At 43.3% G+C, this 25,906-nt stretch overlaps 1 protein-coding gene across 2 annotated transcripts; it reads left to right on the top strand.

Annotated features, from left to right (window-relative positions):
* Positions 1-1,063: 1,063 nt before the first annotated feature.
* ZC4H2 (zinc finger C4H2-type containing) lies at positions 1,064-25,534 on the top strand. 2 transcript variants are annotated; one of them, XM_067548298.1, is made up of 5 exons: positions 1,064-1,213; positions 15,656-15,827; positions 17,276-17,448; positions 19,005-19,167; positions 20,508-25,534. In XM_067548298.1, exons 1-5 carry the CDS (start codon positions 1,161-1,163, stop codon positions 20,619-20,621), a joined length of 675 nt encoding a protein of 224 aa, XP_067404399.1. In that variant the 5' UTR covers positions 1,064-1,160; the 3' UTR covers positions 20,622-25,534. The 2 variants fall into 2 exon arrangements, with proteins under 2 accessions (XP_067404399.1, XP_067404401.1); XM_067548300.1 differs by lacking the exon at positions 19,005-19,167.
* Positions 25,535-25,906: the final 372 nt, after the last annotated feature.

Genomic DNA, 25,906 nt, shown 5'->3' with positions numbered 1-25,906 from the left:
GGCCTTTGAACTTTTCCTCCTCATTCTTTGGGTTTATAATGCAAACACACACCTGAGTAACTTTACTCGTGTGAGTAGTCTCACTGATAGGACCCATGTGAGTGAAGTTACACTCACATCTAGGTGTTTGCAGGATCAGGCCCTCTGTTGCCTATCTAGGCCCTGGACCTATAATGAGCTCTGCATGGAATGACCCCCTGCAGCAATGGGAAATCCCATTGGAGCCAAAGTAAGATTCCATGCTCACATAAAGGACCACTAGTGCAAAGGTCATTTCAGGATCAGGGCTCTACTTCATAAATTCTCCAGGACAAAGGATGAGATTTGCCAAAGAACCTAAATCATTTAGGCAGTTTGGAAAATCTCACTCCTTGTCTTTATACCTGTCTATATAGCAGATAAAACAGTGTGGAAGCGAGACAAAAATAATTACCAGTCCCATATGGGACTGTGAATCTAATGAATTGATGTCTGTAAAACTCTTAGAAATCCTCAGATGAAAGATGCCTGAGGATCACTCTAAATCTTAATTTCTAAGAACAAAGATTGCATTTGTGCTTTATTTCTTGTTTTGTATCATTTATATTGTCAGCTGTATTGATTGAGAGCCAAAACCAACTCCCAAAGAAACCCCAGTGCCTCTGCATATCTTTGGACACCCTCGTGTGAAACTGCATGACTCTCAAAATAGTTGGAGCATTTTTTGTGTGATTTAATGTAGCTTTTCATCAAAATCATGAAATGTTCCAACCGACTTTCAGTAGTCATTTGTACGACATTGTATCGTTTTAGTTAAAAGAACAACAACCCACAAACCTCAGGGGGAAGGAACTCGGCTCTCTTACACTAACAACCTTTGACATAATTAGCTGTGACAAATTGATTTAAAGTGTGGCTGCAGGAAGAGGAGTAAGAAAGCTCTGCTCTGCCTTGTGGGTGTTGTAGTCTTTCTTCTTGCACATGCCTGGGCTGCAATAAGGAATTGGACTCTAACTCCCATAGTTCCCATCCCATTAGATTATACCGCACAGGCTCAGAGTCCATATGCCTGGAGTGGGTGGCTACATTGTGTCTATTGTATGGGTTGATTTTTGTTTTGGTTTGGTTTTTTTGGCTGGCATTTTGCACATCACGGGAGGTTTAAATTGGGAGTGAAAAGCATGGCTGATGAGCAAGAAATCATGTGCAAACTGGAGAGCATCAAAGAGATCAGGTATGTTTTCTTTTGTGCAGCAGTTACATTAAGCTATTTTCCCTCTCCTTGAAGGAGTGAATGAGTTACACCGATTTGAAAAACCTATTATGTTACTAAAATTAAATTAAATTAAAATAAATTAAAATAAAATAAAATAAAAAACCACACAACAATCAAAAACCCTAGGATGAAAGCTGGAAATCCATTTTTGTTAAAGTAGGGAAAGAAGCTTCTGATGAGGGTAAGTGCCCGTGAAACATGCATTATAGGGCGGTGATTGTCATGTATTTCTAAAGAATTAGCCGTAAGTAATAAAATGGGGAGGGGGAGTGAGGTAGCAGCTATGAATGGACAACTGCAGATTTGTTTAAAAGCAGTTGTGGGGTTATTATTATTTATTGTTATAAACTGTAGGATTTTTTTTGTCCCATTCATTCCTATCATTCTTCTGTCTGGCTGCATCTAAGAAATGTTTGATAGGGGTGTGTGTGTGTGAAAATTATGGAATATCATGTATGTACATGACCCAAATACACATCCAGAGCAGAGGAGCTGCTTTGAAATCAGGGAGGTGGGGTTGGAAAGTGTTGGTTTTCGTTTTTAAATAACATTTATTGATTGGCTGGAATGACATATCCTGCAAAAGTGTCTGCTTAGTAAATGCTTTGGGTGATATGCATTGCAACAGTGTTGTGCCTTGCAGAGGAATTTGGGGGGTTCTTCTGGTTAGAGATTGAAAGAAAAGAAAACCGCATCTAGGGAGAGCTGTTTAGCCAGTTTACTTCCCTCTCTCTTTCTCCCATTTGGAGAAGGGCTTAGGGGTGTCGTGTGAGGTCAGGCTGGTGGATGTTCTTTCCCCTATTCCCTCCCTGTTGTTTATTGTGGTTCTCTGAAGGAGTTATTGTGGGCAGAATGATGATGATGAAGCAGGGACACAATGGCACTAGGGTGACTATTGCCTTCTCCTTATGAGGTTTACCAGCAAGGCAGGCAGCTGGACTCTCCACTCTTTTGTGCAATCCAATATACCATTGATTTTTAGATAGTGTCCTTCATACAGTGAATCGCCAAACATGTTGCAGGAAGAGTCAGTCATAAACAATGCATGGCACCAGGTGGATTGTTTTGTTTGGCTTTAAATGCTCAGTTTGAGCCTTTGCATTTATGAACAGGATATTCTGGTTACTGCCTGAGCCGCGTGCATTTAGCATGAATTTGTGCATTTAATAGTAAAGGACCATGTTATAAGAAAAGTGCAATAATTTTGAAAGTAGCTGAGAGGAAGAAACAAACAGCCATGACTGGGATATATAGGTATAGATGTATTTATACCATGCTCATCAGCGTGATGAGTTGTATTTTATATTTTTGTATCAGAAAAATGTAAGAGACAGGTTATCTGCAGGGGGCGGAGGGTGGGAGGGGGGTAGTGGGAAATCAATAAAACAAAGAATAAAAATGGTCACTGTAGCATGGTCTATTTTAAACCCCAATTAATGGATTGAGAAAAGAAACTGAAATCAAACTATCGAATAAGCAATGATTCAATTATAGTTTTTATAGTCATTACATCTTTAACAAAAATCTCCTAGTTGGAATACTGTCTGAGTATGTAGAAACAAATTATGCTACAAAGGCCAAGTCCTTCTTCATGCAAAGACTGCTCACCTGAATAATGGTTGCAAGACCAGGCCCAAAATTATTTTGTATAAAGTGTCCCAAAATATGTATAATGAGAGACAGGACAGTGAACGTGTTCCAGAGTGATACCGATGCTCTGAAACTTCTGTGCTCAACTGCCAGGACTGTCATCTTTTAAAACAGATCAGCATCCTGTTACAGGTCTGTTGAGACCTGATTGTTGTTAACATTGGATTTAAATCTCTGATCGATTTTTTCTGCTTGGTTGTTACAATAATTTGTATTTGGGAACATCAAGTACATTCATTTTTCTGATTCAAAGGTTAATTTAACTGTAATTATTTATTTGACACACTTTGTTGTTGTAGTTATTGGCCTTGTTGTAAATTATGGAGCCAAGAAAGTTAAATGAAGATCTGTGAAATCTAAAAATACTTCTTTTACATCAAAGGGCTAAATCCTGATTGCGATATTGACCTACATAGCCAGTCCCATTTAACTGAATAGGACAGGTCAGGTGAATAAGGCGCATTGATTTTGGTCCAAAATAGGCCAAATCATAAATCACAAGCTCTAGATATTTGTACTTTAATGCCTGATTTATTTTAAAGTAAACAAACAAATGTTATGTGTTTAAAAGGCTCCACCATACTCTAACTGTTGTTTATTTTAATTTGTTCTCTGTCTGCCCTGTTCCACTTGCAGAGTTAAAAGGGCCTTCATAAATAAAATCACTAGCTGAAAAAAGCAAACTTGTCCTGTTTTCTCGCACTTGTGGTGTCTTTTTGAGATGAAGGTTGAGACCCTGGCCTATATTACGCCCAACTTTTATATTTATTAAAGGGACTTTATTGGGGTTGCAAGGGATGTCAGGGCCTGATCCTAAAAACACTTATGTACATACTTAATTGGAAATCAATGGGATTTCTCCAGTCAGTACATTTAAGTACACATGTAAGGTCCCAATCCAGCAAAGACTTATGCATGTGCTTGACTTTATCACTGAGAAGTTCCACTGCCATTAGTGGAACTTCTTACAGCGGTCACACTAAGCACATATGTAAATCTTTGCCGGATTGGGCCCCTGCATTCCCCCTGGGGAGAGGATGAATGAAAGAGAGAATGAACCACCTATGATAGATGTTAGACATGACCTTAATGTCCTCAGGATATGACTATAAGCACAGCGCTGGAGTGGTGCAGGTGTCCTGGTACAGCTGCGCGGCTGCAGGGTGTGTGGTGAAGATGTTCTATGCCAACAGGAGAGAGCACTCCCACCAACATAAAAAAAACACCTCCGAAGCTATGTCGGCGGGAGAAGCCCTCATGCACATGAACGCTTATGTTGGTGTAACTTTCATCGCTCAGAGGGTGGAGTATTCACACCCCTGAGTGACAAAAGTTTTGCCAACATAGGCTGTAGTGTAGACATAGCCTCAGACAGTATGGTGATGAGGGCAGTATAAGAACTTAACTTAAATAGAATGGAAAAGAATTGATTCTGCCCTCATTTCTATCATGTAGGCTAGGTTCCAAATTTAGGTTTTTGTTTTCAAAAATAAATATTTTACATCTGATATTAATGGAAATGTCTTCATAATTTGTGTGTACTTTGTTTTTTAATGTTGAAAGTTACTTGCTTGGGTTGGAACAGTCCCCTGAAACTCCAATGTTGTTGCATTCTGATAGCACACTGGTACTAGACAATGAAACTGTCTAGCAACAGCAAAGAAACTAAATTCCATTCTCCACAATAAACAAACAGAAAAAATAGGAAGGAGTGTCTGTGAAAAGATGATCTCCCTTTCACTAATCAAAGATGTTATTAATAGAAATAGATACATTTTGTAATTAAATGGAGCCTAACAGAGCCCTGGTGTAAATCAGGGGATGAATTTAGCCTGTCCTTTTCTAACCAGGGCAGACACTGTCATTCTATTTAAAAGTGGAAAAAAGAGAGTGTATTTCCTTGGTATAAACATAATATACTGTTGTACCGCAGATGACAAAATTTGTCAGATAAGCCTATTATATTCTCCACCTTCAGATCCCTCAAGATGTGCTTCTTTTGTGATGGCTACAAGAAATTGACCAAATATAAGGAATAGTTGTGTATAATTAATATATTTACTTCAAAAAATTATATAATGTATGTTAAAAAGTGCACATATTTTGAATGAATCCTTCTTTCCCACCCTACTCTTGCTCTCAAATGTACTAATGCAAACACCTGCACCTTTGCAAAGCCCCATTAAGGTCAATGGCAATGCACATGGATTCAGATGTCAGCGCTAACAGATCTGGATGCAGGACTGGGATGTTAGATTGCAAACTCTTCTGGGCAGGGACTGTTCTCTGTGTGAGTGAGAATGCCTAGCATATTTTGGATACTCCTGGAAAGCACATCATTAATAATAGTGCACTTTAAACTTCATGTTACTCATAGTACATAAAGTTAAGCACCTTTGTAAATCTCTGTAAAATTGGGTCCTGACAGTGTAAGAATAACAAATATTAATACCAGTTGCTCTAATTCTCTTAATCTTCCTACCCAAAAGTAATAAATCCTAACATAAAATAAATAAAAATACATTCATTTGCTAAAACTACTAAGACATCATGCACATCCTGTCCCCTCAGTGGATAAAATATTTTTCTCTAAACTCTTGTAAATTTGTGAGCTATAGAAAGTTGTATGATAATCTCCAGATTGTTTTTCTTAATTTTTATCAGATTGCCAGTTACCAGTGTTTGCTTCATACAGAGAAAATGGCACTATTCATTCTGAAAAACAGGGTTACTTACCAGTGACTGTTGTTCTTCGAGATGTGTTGCTCATGTCCATTCCACTATAGGTGAGTGCACGCCACAGTGCACGGTTCCCGGAACTTTTTTCCCCTTAGCAGACCCCGTAGGCCTGGCTCCGGTGCCCCCTGGAGCCCTGCGCACATGCCACGGTATATGAGGCACTGCCGGCCCTACGCCCCCTCAGTCCCTTCTTTCTGCCAACTCCGGCAGCGGGGACGGGGGGTGGGTTGTGGAATGGACATGAGCAACACATCTCGAAGAACATCAGTTACTGGTAAGTAACCTTGTTTTCTTCTTCGAGCGCTTGCTCATGTCCATTCCACTATAGGTGACTAACAAGCAATACCTTGGAAGTGGGTAGGAGTTACCAGTGAGCTGCCCTCAACACGGCTCTGAGGGAGTCCCACAAATTAAAATTATATCTCCCCAGGAGGTTCTGAACTGCAGGACTACCGTGGAATAAATTTTTCTCCCAAACAAATCCAACTTTTTGTTGTCTTTGTTCTTGGGAGTGGAACCAGGCTGACCTTGCCTGTCCTGCTGGTTGGCTGCGTCTACCACCAGGGTTCCCAGGGCCGGATGAGTGAACAGATACTTGAACCCTTCGGCCGGGACATAATACTTTTTCTCAGCCACCTTTGATGTAGGGGCGACCGAGGAAGGGGTTTGTCACAGGGCCTTAACAATTTTGAGGACCCTATCGTGGACTGGTAGGGCCACTCTCGCTGAGGCAGCTGCCACCAGCACATTGAAGAGGGTATCATCGGCCTCCACTAACTCCTTGACCTCCAGCCCCAAGTTAGAGGCCCTCTTGAGCAGCTCCTGGTGCACCCTGAAATCCTCTAGTGTCGCCATGTGGTCCCCGGAGACTGCATCATCCAGGGAGGAGGAAGTGGACTGCCAAGGCACGTCTGGCGGGTGCTCCCCCGCCTGACGAAGGGATGCACCTGTAGAGGGTCCCTCCATGGGGTCTGACTTCTCATCCGAGGAGCGGTGTCTGTGGGCCTTCTCCTGTGCCGGGGGCACGGACTGCATCCTCGCTGACAGGGTGGATTGGGGCCCCGGTCCCATCTAGATGCCCCATGGGGCCCAATAAGGCTATTGTTGCGGCCATTATTCCTGGGACCAAACCGGGGCTGACTGTGTCACCTGCTGTGACGCCTTGTGGGGGCGCCGGCTGTCCTGACGACTGTCCCCCCTGTGGGGCCCTGAGCCACTAGACCGGCGGTGCTGTGGCCATCCTCAGTCCCGGGTGGCGTGCTATGCTGGGGACCGTCCTCTCGATGCCTCTGATGTGGAGGATGACGAGGACTGCCTCTGTTGCCGCAATGGTGCCAACGGATAGAGGAGTGCTCCGAAGAGCTCTCGGTACTGGAGCGCAGTCTCGGTACCGAGGACTTGAGGTGCCGCTTGCCCCTTGGTGATCGAGACTGGCGCCACTCCGAACTCCGCGGTGCCGAGCCTGATTCCGGCGACTGGGTTTCGCGTCGGGGACTGTGCAGTGCAGGGTCTTCATATGGCGACCGGGTTCCATGCCACCTCGATGCAGGCGAATCCCTTGGTGCCGAGTCCTCTGACCGTGACCGAGTTCTGCGCTGCCTTGGTGTGGGCGAACTCCTCGGTGCCAGGGATCTGGAGCAGGAGCTATCTGAGCACCGCCTGGCAGACTTCGACCAGTGCCGCCTCTTGGCCTGCATTGCCTCTGGTGCTGGGGACCAATATCAGCGCCGAGAGGGAGACTCCACATCCAGAGTCGAAGCAGGCGAGCTCGACAACGCCGACCTGGAGCGACTGCTGGGGGAGCGTCCTCTCTATACCCCCAGTGGCCGTCTGGCGGAAGATCTTCCTCCCCGTACCGGGGATCTCCACTGCCCTTTGGGGGGAACCCAATGCGGTCTTACCCCGGGACACCGGCCCTTTCTCCCTCGGCGGAGGGGGGGCGGAGGTGGCGTAGGCAAGGCCAACAAGGCTCTTGCCGCCTGAAAAGCCTTCGGTGTCGATGGCGTTGGCAGGGGCACTCTCCCACTTCCAGGAGTCGGGTGGCTCCGTGCTTGGAGATGCAGGCACCGGAGAAGACTCGATGGGCCGTGGCCCGTGCATCTTCTGCACTCGACCCTGCCCTTACCGACGGCGCAGGGGAGTGTCCGCGCTCTGCGCGCTGTCTCTTCTTCTTCGGTACCGGAGATGTTGCTCAGTGCCGAGTCGAGCCTGGTGCCAGTGGCACACTCTGCACCGAGGTGACAGTTGGTGCCGAGATGGAGTGGGACGGCTCGGACGCTGGGTGGAGCGCTGCCTCCATGAGCAGAACTTTTAACCGGATCTCTGTCCTTCTGAGTCTGCAGTTTAAAAAGCCCTGTGGATCTTACATTTATCTTTCCTGTGCTCTTCCCTAGGCACTTAAGGCACCGATCGTGGGGGTCGCTGAGTGGGAAATCCTTCCCGCAGGAGGCACACGGCTTAAATCCAGGCGACCGGGGCATGGCGCAGCCGCTCTATGTCCCTCAGGGACTTCTTATATAACTACACTTAACACTACTTAACAACTACTTAAAACTAACTAACGTACTTCAAATAACAAAGAGTTCAAAGAAGGGGAATAGTACCTGCAGAGAGCAAGGCTAATTCCAGCAACCGTCACAGATGGAAAGAAGGAACTGAGGGGGCATAGGGCCAGCACTGCCTCGTATACCACGGCATGCGCGTGGGACTCCAGGGAGCACCATAGCCGGCCCTACGGGATCTGCTAAGGGAAAAAAGGTTCCGAGAACCATGCACGGTGGCGTGCACTCACCTATAGTGGAATGGACATGAGCAATCACTCAAAGAAGAAGTAAAAAATATGACAACTTTATTATTATTGCTAAATAACTCCACGGAGTTCACTGTTATAGTTTTAAAAAATTCTTAAGTGACCATAAATCCTTCATAGAAACTAATACATTTTGACTTGGAACTGAAGTTAAGATAAGCACTGCCTCCAGTTGCAGAAATCAATGCATTCAGGTAGCCATTTGTTTTGACTGAATGATCTCTAGGTTTATTAGGGGATGACTTTTATTGATACAATGCCTTTCTTGCTGACTGGTTTTTGCCAGCCATTTTTACTTTCATGGGCTGATCCTGACTCTTCAAAACTGGGACAGTTGGCTTCCTTTTAGAAAAATATGTTTGAATCTATATAAAATATATAATATTCTCTTTAAAAACACATAGCATATACCATATGAAATATACATGCCTATAACTGTAAAATATTCATATAAGTGAATATCTTTGTAAATGTCTCTGGATGACCTTTGAATAGTTGATCCAGTTCTGTAGCTGGCTTTGTACTGTGCACACCTCTCCTTCCAGCTTATCCACTCCTCAGTGTAATGGTGCTGATCAGAAGGAACATTAATTCAAACCTGTTAAGGTTTATTCGTCTTGGAGGGAGATTTTTTTATTTTTAATGCTGTTTTAAAAATATCTCATGTGATGAAGGATTTTGTTGTGTTTTGTTCCAAGGAAGCATGTAAAATCTCATTCTGGATTTTTAAAAAAAATCTCCTTTTATTGATATTATCAGTGGCGGGCAGTCCTGCAATGGGTATTTTTCTAGTCTGTAACATAATCTGTGGTGCTGTTTTTTGGGTCTCCTGTAATTACCTAAATACCCCTGTAAAAACTCATGATAGGAGCTGGAATTTGTTACCCAAGGGGTTGATCCTGGTTCATTTGAAGTTCTTTGATCAGATTTTGATTTCTCAACAGAGTGATGGCAGTTCCTCAGGTTTTCATTTTCCCCCTGTTTGAAGCTATAGGCTACCTTGAAAATGCAACAAGGGAAGGATCAGAAGTACCAGAGGTTTAGGCATGTATTGCATTTGATCTTGGAATTGGACACAAGTAATGTGAGAGGAGGGCAAATGGAAGCAACTCCAAAGTCTTCACCATAGCAGAGCTGGTGGGCACAGTTTCTGATGAATGCAGGAGCAGCATCTCTAAGATCATCCTTAAAACAATTTTCAGAGGAGTACTCAGTACAGCTCTGGATGCAAGGCAGCTATGAATAGTACAGCTTCATGTCAATCCCTTGGGAGTCTTGGCCATACAGAATAGAAGATGACAGGGACTTTGCATCATTTTCCTAAAGCAGGTTTAAACCTCCCCTTCCCTGGGTAGGGAAGGTAACAGTTGATGCTGTATCATCAGTATCAAGGTGGGTGGGGCCTTATTATGATTGAGACAAAATAGAGGGAGGGAAGTCACTTTCACCCTGGCTGCAGTCCTGTAGAGAAGCAGAAGACTCTCTAGACCAGTGGTTTTCAAACATCTTGTAATGGTGACCCCTTTCACACAGCAAGCCTCTGAGTGCGACCCCCCCCCAGAAGTTAAAAACACATTTTTATATTTAACACTATGTTAAATGCTAAATTTAAACCCTATTGCTTAAAATGAATTGACCTTTTCTCACTGCTTTTGGCCGGGCTCGAGGCTGACAGCTCATGACCCCTACATACCCACGTTGCAACCCCCTCAGGGGTTGTGACCCTCAGTTTGAGAACCAGTGCTCTAGACTATGCTGATAGGCAGTGTGAGGAGGGAGTTAAAAAAGCATATTCTCTGTTGATGAGCTCCTTCTATCAAATAAGAATCCTAAAGAGATTTTTGGTCCAGATCACCCTCCCTCATTCCCACAGGGAAAGCCCATGGGGGTGGGGAAGGGAAACACCTCAAGATAGTAAAGCAAGCAAGTGTCTCTCAGGGGTTGAGAATATAGCAGGTCATGTCTCCCCAGAAAAAAGTTTACAGCCCAGCCCTGCAGAGTGCTCAGGATCTTCAGCTCCCATTGAATGCAATGGGCCTGATGCGGCATTACAGCAAGAGAGGGCTTGGGCCCAGTGGGAGTTAAGGGCACAAATCACCCTCCAGGACTGAGTCTTTTGTTATTAATGTAATACATAGCTTCTTGCAATCTAGAAAGTACATTCTGGGGTCGATCTTGCTCCCTTGATGTTAATGGGAGTTTTCACTTGAATGGGAGCAGGAACTGCTATTTAAATACAATAAACTACACTCTTACCCTGCTTCTTCCCACTTACACATCTGTGGGGAATCCACTATGTTAACATCTAATGTAATGTAACTAATGCCAAACCTGAGATAGAGGAGAAATGGAGAGTATATCATTAAATAAGAGTGCTAGATTCTTGCTTTATTTAGCAGCTGTTAAAAAGTGAAACATGGGACACTGGAGCTTTGGGCAAACTCAGTGACTAGTCTTTGGAAAGTAAAGATTGGAATACAACTGAATCATGGCCTGGGTAAACTGGGTTGGGAATTAGAACAGGTTCTTGATTGTCTGGGCAACTGTTTTAAAACAGAAATGGTCATGAAGCAATGCTGATTCAATCACAGTGAGCATAGCTCTGCTACATTTTTAAATTGCCAGTCCCTCTCTCCCAGCTTTGGAGGTAAAGACATTGATCCATTCTCCATAGCTTTTATGCGTAGAAATATGGGGTGGTAAAAAGAAGAAATAAAAACTGGAATGCAGAGCAATGGGAACTGTAGTTACAAATAGCGCTAAAAGGGCTGAAGGTCAGCAGAAAACGGCTGTAGACAGCAGGTGGTATTTTAGATGCTCTGAAATGCCATCAGAACTTTTACTATGCTGGAGTATCCTTTACACTAAAATGCATACTTTTGCTCTGTACATCAGTCTACTGTTGATATAGTTGGCATTTGCATCTTAGGCCTGATCTACACGAGAGTGCTTTGTCGAAAAAAAGTAAGCTTTTTTTTTTTTTTTGACAAAACAGTGCTGGAGCACACACTGAAATCACCTTCCTCCCCTTTCCCCCCGCTGACAAAACCACCCTGTTTTTTCAACAAAATAAAACCACCTCGAGGAGAGGTGTAGAGTTTTTTGCACCAAACATTTAGCGAGAAAGCATCAGTGTAGACACTGCGCTTGGTTATGTTGCAGTAAAACGTCTCCAGGCAGTGGCCCACAATGCCCATCCTGACCACCCTGGCCATCAGTTTGAACTCTGCTGTCCCGCAGCCACCTGCTCCTCCCCCTTTAAAGTCCTGGGAAGTTTCAAAATTTCACTTTTGTGCTTGGTTGGCATGAAGAGCTCATCTTCCCAGCTGACCATGGTGGCTCCACACACCAAACATTCTCCCACTTGGAGCACACCAGAGCTGCTGGACCTGATCAGCATTTGGGGAGAGTCAGCCATGCAGTCCCAGCTCTACTATAGCTGAAGGAACTTAGATACCTTTGGCAAGATTTCTTGTGCAATGGCAGAAAAGGGCTATGAGTGGGACATGCTGCAGTGCCGAGCGAAAATCCAGTTGCTGCGGCAGAGCTACCAAAGGCCAGGGAGGCAAACTATCACTCTGGTTCAGAGCCAAAGAGCTGCTGCTTATGCCCAAGGACACCTCCGCGGCCCCGGGGCCACCGGAATCAACCCTGACAAAGAAGTCATCGATGAGGAAGTGGAGGTGGAGGACAACCTGGAGCTGGGGATCAGTTCACTTGGTGAGGTTTGGGAGTCTCTTCTCAGCCCCAGAAGGTTGCAGCCAGCCCCTGCCCTACAGCTCAGGCATTCAGGATGCAGGAGAGGGGAGCTCTGGTAAGTGTTTGGAAGCTGATGCTACTTGTGTACAGGAAACATGGAGGTCCTTAGCTTGGCTAAAACTGAGGTAGTTGAAGGGATAGAAATGCACCAGAGTAGCTGTGTTTCCATGTGCTTTCCCATTCCCTTGAATAGCTAGGCAGTCTGGCTGAGAAGCACGATAATGCACACACAGATTTCACGGGTATCTTCCGGTGAGATCTCTAACATTTTCCTGAAGGTACTCTCCAATTCTCTGCCTCAGGTTCCTTGGCAAAGCAGCTCTGTTCCTTCCCCCGCTGTAAGACACTTTCCTGCACCAATCGGCAATCACTTGTACGAAGACCAAAGCAGCACACAGGCAGGCAGCATGGGGACCCGGTTTGAAGCTGCTTGCATGGAGAAGATGCACCCTAGCACCTTGTTAACTCTCAGGAGCAAGATATCGGCTTTTATGGCCCCGACTGTGGAGAATGGTGGCACAATTTGAAATTTTCCCCGTGTACCAGCATTATTCTCCAACCCACCGAGAATCTTGACCCAGTTGAATGATCCACCCCACCTCTGTCCTGCCAAACTCACCATTCCCAGTCTGTTCAGGAGCTGTGCTCTGCCCCAGGGACAGTGAGAAAGAGGTGTGTTTAACAGTAATGCATCTATAGTGTTTAGGGCACCCACAATAATGCCTTTGTTCATTGTTTCTTGTGCTTCCAGAGATGTGACCTTCGCAGCTAAAGCCCCTATGTCTGTGGAGTGCTTCCGGCTGATAAGGAAGCAACCCCGGAGAAGCAAGGAGGATATGTTCCAGGAACTCCTCCAGTCCTCTGAAGCAGCCAAAAGAGGAAAAAGGCATGGAGATCATAAATGTCCAAAAGTCAGAAGATGAAGAGACAGGAAAGGAAGGAGAACCAGAAGCGGGTCATGGCCAGCCATAAGCACATGATCAAGGCCATGGAGGAACAGACAGAGCTGCTAAAGACAATAGCTTCATTGCAGACACAGTTCATGTATGCTCCCCGCCCCCCCTCCCCTCCCAGCAGCAATAACAGAACTGCTTTCCTTGAACTCCCCAAACTCCCCCCCTCACCCCCTACATTCTTACTAAAATCCTGGCCCATCTTGGCACCCCTTACACTCCACCCCCAGACAGCTATGAGAATGACAGCTGGAGTTACACCCAGCTGTCATAGCTCACACTGTCCCCCCCACTTTCTCCCCTTCAGGCCTGTGTGTTTTTTGTGTTGTACAATGTTGTGCATTTAATAAAAGCAAGCTCTGAGAACAATAAGCACTCTCTTTCTGTGTATGGTACTTTCACCTGCCACTGCCACACAGCTGAAGCTGGATAGCAGGCATAGAATGGCACAGTGCTGTTCACAAAAATGCCTTATAGGCTGCCATTCTCAAAATGGGCCCTCAATGCCTCCCTGATCTGTATGGCCCCCCATTGTGCCCCTCTAATACCCCTAGCATTTGGCTACTAATATGCAGATGCAAGGTGATCCGTCTCTGCAGTCCCCCCAGGGCAAACTTTTTGCCCCTAGCTTCACATGAATTATGGAACACACAGCAGGCATCTATAACCACGGGAATATTGTCCTCATTTAGCTCCAGCCTGCTATAAAGGCACCTCCAGCGTGCCTTTAACCTACCAAATGCACATTTAACAGTCATTTGGCACCTACTCAGCCTTTGATTGAAATGCTCCTTGCTGCTATCCACGTTGCCTATGTAAGGCTTCATGAGCCATGGCATTAGTGGGTAGGCTGGGTCTCCCAGGACCACTATGGGCATCTCAACATTTCCCATTTGAATCATTTGGTCTGGAAAGAAAGTCCCCACTTGTAGCTTCCTGTACAGGCCAGTGTTCCTAAAGATACAAGCATCATGCAACTTTCCTGTCCAATCCACGTTGATGTCAGCGAAATGCCTATGGTGATCCAAAAGCGCCTGGAGTACCATAGAGAAATATCCCTTTCTATTGATGTACTCCGTCATGAGATGGTTTGGGGCCAAAATTGGAATATGCGTGTGATCTATTGCCCTGCCACAGTTAGGCAATCCCATCACCATGAAGCCATCCACTATTTCACACACATTGCCCAGAGTCACAATCCTTCGCAACAGAATGTGATTAATGGACCTCCACACTTAACGATAACACAGATCCAACTATGGACTTGCCAACTCCAAACTGATTAGCAACTGACCGGTAGCAGTCTGGAGTTGCCGGTTTCCACATGGTGACTGCCACATGCTTCTCCACCAAGAGGGCAACTCTCTTTCTAGTGTCTTTGCACCACAGGGTGGGAGTGAGCTCCATGCAGAGATCCACGAAGGTGGCTTTGTGCATTTGAAAGTTTGGCATCCACTGCTTGTCATTCCAGACCTGCATAATGATGCGATCCCACCACTCAGTGCTTGTCTCATGCCCAAAAGCAGCAGTTCACCATGTGCAAATGCTCCATGAATACAACACTAATGCGGTGCTGTTTGTTTGCATGTCACTCAGCAGGTCAGGCTCCTCGGATTCCTGTTCCAATTCAGAACTCATGATATACTGCATGACCAGCTGCAATGTGTTCAGAACGCTGACAGCAACAGTGGAGATCAGTGTAGGATCCATGATCCTTTCAGATAGAGATGGCAGGCACGCAGGAAATGGGGGGGCCATTGAAAAGTAGCATGAAACACAGCTGGGAATGCAATGAATGATGGGAAGAAAGTCAATGCATCATGGGACATTGAGCCAGCACCCATGCTGCTCCATGCTCCTCTCCCCCTTCCCACAATTCCTAGCGGCAGAAGGTAGCGAGTTGCACAGCGGGATAGCTGCCCACAATGCATTGCTCTCACTGTCGATACCAGAGCACCAAGTGTGTGGACGTACTTTGGCGGCACAATGAGTGCTCTATGGACGGGCGCGAGCACTGTAATTACAGTGCTTTTTTATCACCAATGTAACTACCGTCAAAATGCCTTTTTAGTGGAGACAAGACCTCATCCTCCATTTCTCAGAACCCGCTTTAAAGCCCAGTGAGAATGAACATCTCTAGAATTTCCTCTCTTGAGATCCAGGTTTAATCATGATTGATACAACGTTGAACACAACTCTCCTGGTCTATGCTGCTAACAGCTAAATCATGGTATGTTTCATGTAATCTAACTCGATTGTCCAGTACAATTAAAAAGTTGTAGTGGAGGCAAGACCAGGGACTCAGAAGTTCCCTGATCCCAGGATTCTGCACAGACCATCCCAGTCTTTCAAAGATATACTTTAGTTCTGACCTTATCAACTTTTGCCAGCCCCTTGTGCTATTGATGTGTACACATTTGTTTGTGTTTATAGTGATGCCTCTAAGCAAACAGTTGTCCCATTATTTTTACAATTTCCGTTGGGTTGTAGGAATAAGACTTTGCAGATGGAAAAAATCAAAGCACGCTTAAAGGCAGAGTTCGAAGCCCTGGAATCAGAGGAGAGGCACCTGAAGGAATACAAGCAGGAGATGGACCTTCTGCTGCAGGAGAAGATGGCCCATGTGGAGGAGCTGCGGCTGATCCATGCTGACATAAATGTGGTATGTATCAGTAAGATTGTGAGCAGGATGTTCCTTATACATAGTCCCATATGAATTGTCCTACAAGGACATACAGTTAGCGGATTAGTGATAGGTAACTGGGGGCTTTCCTGACAGCATAGTAGGACCATGCAGATGGTATCAAATGAGTTAACTTTAGTCACTGTTAGTGCTTGTTTGTATCAGGCAACATGGTTTTCAATAATAGACAGGGGATGGATTTAGGTCAAAGGAAATGGACAACGAAGCCCATTGCTGCTGCAATGGTACCAGCAACCATAGTAACATTATTCTGACTCTTCCTAGCAACTAACTCTCTTAGTGCTGCCTAATTTAACACCTAGATCCTAGGAGGCTTTGGCAGCTGTCTGGGATTTGAGTTGTTTTTTGATTTTAGGGAACCAGGAATAGTGGAATGCTTTGTTACATTTGTATAGTGCCATGCACCAGAAGGCCTTGATTTCTAACTGAGGCCACTAAGCACTACTGCAGTACAAATAATAAATAGAATAAGCAGCAGCGTGAAGGTATTAATACAAAATAGGGAGATTAATTACTAGAGGGATGCACTGGGAAGTGCTGAGGATTTGTGAACTGCTGGGTTTGCAAAACCACTCTGAATTTGCAACCCTCTTTGAACTCCATTCACCTGCAATTTTAAACCCACACTTTTTCCTTCTCTTAAGAGTGAGTAAATATTTTTTAAATGTTGTTGAGCTAAGGGGAAACCTGGGCTCTGTATTAGGGATGGAAAAGCTCCCAAACTGGGTAGGCAAAAGTGTATGCCTTGAATATATGACACATACATCACCTTCATTTGTCATTAGAATTTTCTCACCCTCTCTACTTCCCGCTTCTCTTTCACACTGTCCCACTTTCACTTGATGTTTCCATGAGATTATCTTTCTCTCTATTGCTTTTCTCACTCTCTTTCCCAAATGGAACATGAACCCAACATCAGAGTAAAACTTTTGAATGTATGGTGTTTGGGAAGGCTTGAAATGCAAAACAAGTTGGTCCTGACCCAGTGGAGGTTTTTTTTAAAGTTATTTTTAAACCCTCCTTGAGAATCTTTCCAAAGTGCCCCCATTCAGGGATCCAGCTTTAGCCTGCCTGCCTCCTGCTCTTCCTGGGCTGCTGTGCAGAGCAAAAAGAAGGTGCAGGCTGAATCCTTGCATGGCATTACCTCTCCCGCATGTTTTAACATAAAAACATTGTCCTGCCTAATTGCTTCCAGCTGCTTCTTCCCTGCCCATATTTCATCCCCCAGAATGTTAATTCCTTGTTCAGCTATTTCATTGTCTGCTTGTTCTCTTCCAATCTGAATGTGAAAAGCTCCACTCTCTAAAGGACAACATCATCTTTGCACTCTGCCACCTCTGGCTGGTGAATCAGAGAGCTGTGAATGGAGCAGTCTGTTAAGCAAAAAATGTCTGCTCCTGTTTCAGATGGAGAACACCATCAAGCAGTCTGAGAATGACCTCAACAAGCTCTTGGAGTCCACTCGACGCCTGCATGAAGAGTACAAGCCCCTAAAGGAGCATGTAGATGCCTTGCGGATGACTCTGGGCTTGCAGAGGCTGCCAGATCTGTGTGAGGAGGAAGAGAAACTCTCCCTTGAGTATGTCTCCAGATCAAACACTATTTGGCCTTGTAACCAGTTGTGATTCTGTTGGCATTTTGTCATTTTTGCTTCTGGTCCCAGCTGGAAGGTAGGAACTCAGAGGCAATAATGAAAAACAAAATTAATTGAAAGTGGAAGATACATGTATGTGTGACAGAAATTAGCCAGCCTTTTACAAGCCTCCAAAAAGGTTCCTTTTGAATATGAGGCAGAGATCGCAGTTACAATTAGATCAGCCAAAACTGCAAACTCCAGCTCTGACCTGCAAAATTCAGGGGTGTTTGGATCTAAGGTTTTGGTTCAACCCTATCTCTAATTTTACATTACATGATAACTTTTTCCAAAGGATATTTCTTCCATTTGCATAGCAAGTATGGGTATAAGGCAAGGTAGGAGAGGAACCCAAAACTATCACCCACACTATATCTTCTACTACATGGGTACCTTGAGTGAGTCCTGGTAAGAATTCTAATTTGTGCAACAGCTATTTTAAAAAAAAATCAGAATCTGGGAAGCTGTGACTGAATCCAGATGTTTGCATCTATGGAAGAAACATAAAGTACATGCTGTTCTGTTTGAACACCAAGGAGGAGATTAATGATGCTGCTACAGAGAATGACCCATTTATCCCTATATCCAACAGAGGCCAACCCCATACGGTTCGAGGGAAGCAGTGGCATAGCTATGAGTGGGCTATGGCCTACCCATTTTGAAAGCAGGCCCTCTCAATCAGATATTAAGCAATTCATCCCACGTTTTTATCAGCCTCTCTTTCACTTGTGACACAAGGCTTGTGCCCACCCGTGTCAACCACAGGTCCTGCCAAAAAATCAGTTCTGGCTACGCCTCTGGGAGAAGGGGACAAATTCTCTGCTTTGGCTCATGTAAGCTTATTGGGTGAGGAACGTGAAGATTTCTTTTTGATCCACTATAAATAAGATGATCCTCCTGTGGCCTGAAATATATAAAATCAACTCTTATCCCCTGGAACATATTTAATTAATAACTATGCAGTTCATCCCTTGCTCCAGAATTGTGTTCCAGAATCTCAGTTTACATTTAGAAAAAACAAAACATTTTTAGGGCTTCTTGTTGCAGATAAAACCTTGAACAAAAACAAGAACCTGAAACATAGTATATTAACTTTCCTAAAATTATTCCACTAACTTCAGATATTTACATGATTGAATCTGGCCCATTAACTTAAAAAAAATCTACCAAAACCTAGATACTGCTATTGAGAGTGGATAGAATTCGTGACCTGACAAGTCTTCTGCATCTCTGTTCTGATGATCCTAAGTTATTGATTAAGTGTCAGTGGGCTTGTGGTTATGGCCACATGTGGTCATATTTTAACTATTGTCACTATCCCATTTTTAAAAAAATGGTCCAAATGAGTCTTGGTGCAAGTCATTTGATTCTAGAGGAACAAAACCAGAGTCAAATTTGGCCCATTACGTTTTAGCCCAGAAGAGTCATTACAAATCAATGCTTGTTGAATAAATAAATGACAGGCCAGCAGTTGATTATAATTTTGGTTTGTTTTTATATAGTTACTTTGAAAAGCAGAAAGCTGAATGGCAGACAGAACCACAGGAACCTCCCATTCCAGAATCTCTGGCTGCAGCTGCAGCTGCTGCCCAACAGCTGCAAGTGGCTAGGAAACAAGACACCAGACAGACAGCAACTTTCAGACAACAGCCACCCCCAATGAAGGTGTGTTATTGTCTCTTGGGTGTCAAATGCACAGACTTGGGTGATTGGAACACAGCATGTTCATAAAGGAATTAGCATTAAATATAATGATGTGCCCATTTCTGATTTTGCCTGCACTAGTGTAAACGAAGGGCAATTCCACTGAAGTTAATACAGCTGCAACAGTCAGTGGGAGATCAGAATCAGGCTCTGTATCTTGTATGACTCCTTCTGTAGGGATTCGTCAGTCATAGGGCAGATACTTCCTGAGTTTGAGAAATATTATTGTGACAAGGAGAATATTAGGTATTAAGGGGTTCTTTAATCTAGTAAGAACAGCATGATAAGAACCAATGACTGGAAGTTAAAGCTAAATTCATATTAGACATAAATCACACCTTTTTAACAGAGAGGATGATTAACCAATAGAAGTAACTACTAAGTGGTGAAGTCTCCCTCTCAAGACTGGATGTCTTTCCGAGGGTATGATTACACTGGAGGTGGAGGTGCACCTGATTGAACTAGCATGTTTAAAACTAGACATGAGGCCACAGCTATATGGGTGCTGGGATGGGCTAGCCACTCCAAGTACAAACCTGTCTGAAACCCTATGTATGTATTTTGGGTAACCAGCCTGTCCCACTGCCCATGTAGCCGTGGCTACATAGCTTCCTTTTAGGACACTAGCTCAATCGGAACTAGCATGGGCATGTCTGCCCAAACTGGAAGTTACACCTCCAGTTCCACTGTAGGCATATCCTGAAAGATATGGTCTAGTGATAGTCAAACACAAGTTCTTAAGCTCAATACATGGATAAATGAGTAGAATTCTATAGCCTGTTGTAATGGGAGAGTGGGGAGTCAAACTGGAAGATCTAGAGATCCCTTCTGACTTAAAAATCTATGAAATCCCAGCTGGTCTCCTAACATTTCTCTGATGCAGTCAGGCATTATCAGCACAAAAATCTGGAAAATGTGAGGGGAAAGTATAAAATAAATTTGAATTTCATATCAAAATAAATTATACAGGGGGGCTGCACTGGCAGTTTTATTCATTTCAAAATTTAATTAGATAAATCCTCTAGCTTTCAAGTGACCTGAAGTTGCTGTAGAATCCAGGGACCTTGTTGCAGAATTTAGTTCCAGGTTGCCATTGAGTATGTGGGGCCTTACTTATTTTTCCTTTATAATAAGTTAACTTATTAGAGCAGGCAAGATGCTCAATAAGCAGTGTGTCTCAACAACACTTGATGGATTTATTACCTCACAGAGAAATATGTTGCTAACAGGATCCTGGGACTGAGATTCCTAGGTACTACTTCAATACAAATAAATTAATAAGGTGTAACATTGGATTTCAGGCCTGTTTATCATGTCACCAGCAAATTCATCGGAATGCACCGATATGTCCACTCTGCAAAGCAAAGAGCCGGTCTCGGAATCCCAAAAAACCCAAGAGGAAACAGGATGAGTGAAACTTAGAAAATCCATGGAAAAAACATATGACCCATCTTAATCCCTTTCCAGTAGAACTGTAAATGTGACCAGTTTATTGAAGTGCAGACTTAAGTATGACTTACCCATTGTTTTCTGTTTAATATGACGTAAGCACAATGTTTCTGTTCTGTCTTAATTTCCATCCATCCTCACGTTTTGGTTTTAGGAGAAGTGTTGATGGTGCTACACTTTAACATTTTAGTCATTCCATCTTTCTGACTCAGAAACCAAGTGGAACTTCTAATGTTAGTAGTCTGAATGCAAATGGGCACTTCATAGATCCGACTGCAGAGAAGGAAAGATGATCCCTCCTAAGAAGATCCATTTGAGAATACATTTTCATAGTTAATTACCATAGACCTAAGGTACGTCTACTGTACATGCCAAAATGTCTGTCTTTTTCTCTAACTACGCTGTTTGCCATATAGTATCTTTTGCTAAAAAAATAGGCATTATTCGTAAAACCAGAATATTCTTAATGATCAAGTGTTACTACAGGACGTTGGGATATTTTTGAGAGAGAGAGGTTGGTAAAAGATTACTCTAATTTTCTCCTAACTGAAACCCACTTAAGGCACAGAAGTAGCCAAATAGCCATTTGCTATGTTAAAGACCCATGCGTTGTTCTAACCAGCAAAATTACATGGGCTAGATATAGAGTAAAACTCAGTGTACCCAAGGGTTTGGGGGTATATCTGAAATGATCAGGAAAAACAAGGATATGGACACATGGAAGATCAGTGGATGCAATGCAATACATGGATTCATGGAGGATGAGAGTGAGTTTTGGCATACCAAGGTTCAGTTTTTATGGGGTTTGATTGTATGGTCCCTACAGAACTGTCTTAAAATTTGGGAAGGAGATCAAGCCATTGCATCCATATGAATCGCTGAGTAGCAGACAGATTCATTATGTTTTAGCATCTTAATTTGGCCATTTTCAGCAATTGTAAGACTAACTTCAACTCATTTAAGAGCTAAGTAAGGCCTCAACAGTATGTGTGGACTTTCTGTGCTCTGTAGCCAAAGAGCTAATCCTAGTTCTTCAGGAAAAAACATAAAATATCCCTGAACTTTAGTGGTCATTGACTGCAATGATAGCCATTCTATACCGCCTCTCCGCCATGGGTCAAAATCAGCTTTAGAGCAGGCAGGTACAACACCTATTGAAGTCATAAGGATTTACACTTGTGTACTCTTCAGTAGGATTGGTTGAAAATTTTATGTTGAAACTGGGTTTTTGACAAAATGAAGTTTTCAGCAGACGTGTGCACTTTCCACCAAAATGTCTTGATTTTCAACAAAAAGTCAAAATTTTCCACAGAGAAAAAAAGCCATTTTCCACCAACCAGCTGTACTCCAGAGCTGACTTTGAATTCTTGCTCTGCACATGTGCCAACACAGCTCTGGCTGGAGTATCCTTCAGAATCCACCGATATATGGGTGAGCGCCTTTCCTTATGTCAGCCAGAGTAACCGTAGCTTCTCCAAGGATGGGTGAGGAAGAGCAAGGGGCCTGAGAACAGGAACGCAGAATCTCCTGGTTTCTAATCCCAGTTCTACTACTTACTCCTGTTGCCTTGAGCACATCACTAACTGCTTTGGACTCTCTTCAGTGGGGCTGATAGTACTGACTTGTCTCACAGCGGGATTGTACAAATTAAAGAGCTTTGAATATTAAGAATACTTCTAAAGTACTAAATATTCTTTTAGGTAACACTTGGGATTATGAAGGAGGGAGCCTCTCCCCTAAATTTTTTATCTTCTCCTGTCCCTTGTCCCAATCCTTCATCAATATTTGTGCTGGAGTGGTTGCATTAAGGATTTTTGTTTGTTAGTTAAAAAAAACATAGAATTAATTAGCCACACCCCAGCCTCTGGTGAGGCGACTTTACCTGTTGCTTGGGACCATACAAGTCCACATAAAAAACTTTTGCTGGCCGAGGCACATGAATTGTCCCAAGTCTCCTCCTGCTTGCCACAGGGTGAGAGTGTAGTTCTATTAATTTAGGTGGAATAAATGTGTCAAAGGTGTTAACATAACCCATTCTCTGTCCAACATTAAACAGTGGTAAACAAAGGTCAGAGTTTGGTATACAGAGACCTCAGCCTGCTTAGCAGAATGGCAAACACACTGTTAAAATCCTTTTAACCTTTTATTAAAGATACAGAAAAGAAAGAAAAACAGTGAGAGCATTTGAAATGTGCAGTATCAAGCAAAGCTTTAACAACAAACGTGATTCCTTTAGCTGGAAAGGGATTTTAGAAGGAAAAGCCCCTTGTTGTACAGTCTCTCAGATGGTATCAAAGATGGTAATAATTATCTTATTGGGGAAAAGAGAAGAAGTTAGTTGAGCTGGGCTAGAGCTGTTGCTCCTGTTAAAGTCCAATCCCATTTCATCCCAGGTCATGTTTGGGATTCAGCTGGAGCCAGTAGAAGTAAAGTGGTGATGTCACCTGGGCCCCTCTCTCTGGCCCAGTCTGGTCAGGACATTTCTCAGGATTAGGAAAACAAAGGCTTAGGGTCCCAGGAGATGGTGGGATTGGCAGCCATGATGGTGAAGCTTGCTTCAGTTGTCTCTCTCTGTTCTTCTGTATTTTCCCCACAAAGTCTCTTTCTTTAAGGACTCAAAAAGGGAACGGTGGGTGGAATAGCTCTTCCCCTCATTATTTTGTCCATCAGTTAGGCCTAGTTTCTGATGCACCAGTTTTAGTTCATTAATTTCCAGACCCACATTTTCTTGTTTATTTCTCAATACTGTCCTAGAGTTATATCAGTAGGTCTTTTTGTTTGGATTAATTCAGTTTTTCTGTCTGGTTTTCTTGCACTTATTTATACCATTCTGTATTAAAAATAACTTAACCTACTTTTCATGGTTAATTCCAAAGGAGGCAAAAAATTATATGCCCAGTTGTCCCAACAGGGTTTTATTGAAGTGAGAATGTATTGTATGTTTAGTTCATTTTGTAGTGCTGTAATAGTTTCAAAGCCGTTTAAACATCTATTGGCAGCATAGAGAGCACTCAGGACCTTCTGCTTCTGAAAAAATAGGCCTCTACCACTCAGTATAAATGTGCAATTTTCTGTTAGTTTTAGTATTACAACTAAGAGCCTCTGTGAGATATAAGCACTCAAAGGTAATCTTATCAGACTCTTATTTGCTCAGATCTGACATTCCATTCAGTAGATGGCAGTGGTGACATTGACTGACAGTCTTTTATGTCCTGACTCCTGTTGAGTAAAAATAAAAATAAATGCTGTATTCTACTTTTAAAAGTTGAAAGACCATATGCTACCTTCCCTCTATAGTGCAACTCCTGTTGGGATTAATGGAAAATGTGTATAGTTAGACGGCAGCATACGGTCCCTAAACCTGAATACATGAGAGGGAGCATCATCCCATTAACAGCATATATACATAACTTCAAAAGGGCGTGACAATGGACACTGGGCAAAAGGTTCTGCAGTGAAGTAGCTTGCTCAGAAAAGTAGATTTGTAAAGTCCTTGTGACATCCTGTCCTGCGGCTCGCTGAAGGGATAGGACAGGCTTCGTCCTGACCACTCTCACCTCATTGTTACATTCCAGAGTTACTTCCTCCCTTGTGGATTTCTAGAGCAGAGCTCTGACTGAACTGAAGAGTGCTTGAAGAGGCACCATTTTCTAAATCAGTGCTTTGGACTTTTTTTCTTTTTTAACTAGTCTCTTGCACCTTCGTGTTCAACAAGGTAACTTTTTTTTTTTTTTTAAAGGAAAAACACATTTTTATAATATGTGCATGTAACATACCTAGTTTATACCAATCATGTATTAGTATTTACATGCCCGTTCTCATATTCTTTACAAAGTTGTGCCATATTAATAGCGTGGTTTGTTGGATTTGTATTTTTTTACAAAGTGTGCCATATGAATAATGTTCATTGTTAGTAGTAAGTCAAACTATTACGCCAAGGAGTCAAAAGCTGTTTATGTATTTAAGGGAGAGGGGTTCTTTCATAGGAAAAACAGTGTTCCCCTTTTATCCCTATTGCAGATTGAAGGAAGATTATTGAATGACTTCTGACATGATAGCACTGGGCCCTTTCTTTTCCACTCATTGTTTTTCTTGTTAAAAGACTAAAAATTAATATTATTGATTTCAGGGGCATTATTTGCTATGGGGCAAGAGGGGCAGCTCTCCCCCCTCCCCGCCCCCGAGACTTTTCATGGGTCTGAATGCTCCATTATGTCTTCCATTTTTTGAAGCCCGCCCAGACTTTTCAGGATTATAATAAAATCACATATAATTTTCTGTATGATGACACAACTTTATCACCTCCTCCCTTTGCCCAGAATTTTTCTGAAATGACCCGATTGACTTCTTGCTCTTTTAGGCATATGAGCAAGCTATCTGCACCATAGTTCTTATTACATAGTTTCTGTATTGTCTGGTAAAGTAAAAGCCTCTATGGCTCAACGGTGGCCTCTGATTTTGCACCTATGAATAATTTTGGCAATCCACATTTTAATATGTGCACTCAGTGAGTTAACTTAAGATGTCCATCAGGCATATTTGCAATTAAGTGAACCTGCCCTCAACTGCAAATTACAAAATTAGAGGCCATTTTTTTAAAGTATAGTCCCAGCTGTTTTGCTTCTAAGATCAGACTGCTCCAGCAGGGCTCAGGTAAGGGCTAACCAACATCCTTAATATGTAAAATACAAAAGAAACTGTTCATCCTTATTTGAGAGCCTTCTGCCTTTCCCTCATTAGTTATATTCATTAGTGCAAGCCTTGACTTCCAATGGTTTCTGTGTTCTAAATATTATACTCCTGTGCCCAGTTGGAGTAATGTGCTAAATGTTCAGCATGTCTGTACAGTCCTTTTTAATAAACATTGTTTCATGCCACATTTCCTTCTGTGGAGTATACTATTTTCACATGTATTTAATTATATTAGTGAGGATTAGCCAATGTTTTGCAACTAAAAGCTCAGTTTCTTAGTTTTGTAGAATGCAGTTAGAAATACTCCTTTTACAGGAAGCTCTTGGAGTTGAAGGTGTTACAGATTAAAGGAAATAAAGGTCCTATAACAAGGTGCTGTGGCCTTCCTCAGAGCCTGGGCCCGAGGAAGGGTCACAACGTCCCTACTGGACAGAACCAGGCCCTGCAGGCCAAGCCACCTGGAAGCAGAGGGGCAGAACAAGGACCGGGGAGGGAAGTATAAAAGGCCAACCTAGTCAGGCTGCTGTGTCTTCCCAGAAGCTGCAGTCTAAGCCTGATC

The sequence above is a fragment of the Emydura macquarii genome, unplaced genomic scaffold, assembly GCF_026122565.2.
Source record: "Emydura macquarii macquarii isolate MOO-44397 ecotype Brisbane River unplaced genomic scaffold, CSIRO-AGI_Emac_v2 contig_1253, whole genome shotgun sequence".
Taxonomy (NCBI): domain Eukaryota; kingdom Metazoa; phylum Chordata; order Testudines; family Chelidae; genus Emydura; species Emydura macquarii.
The sequence above is the reverse complement of the archived record's forward strand: the minus strand, read 5'-3'. Positions and strand labels throughout refer to the sequence as shown.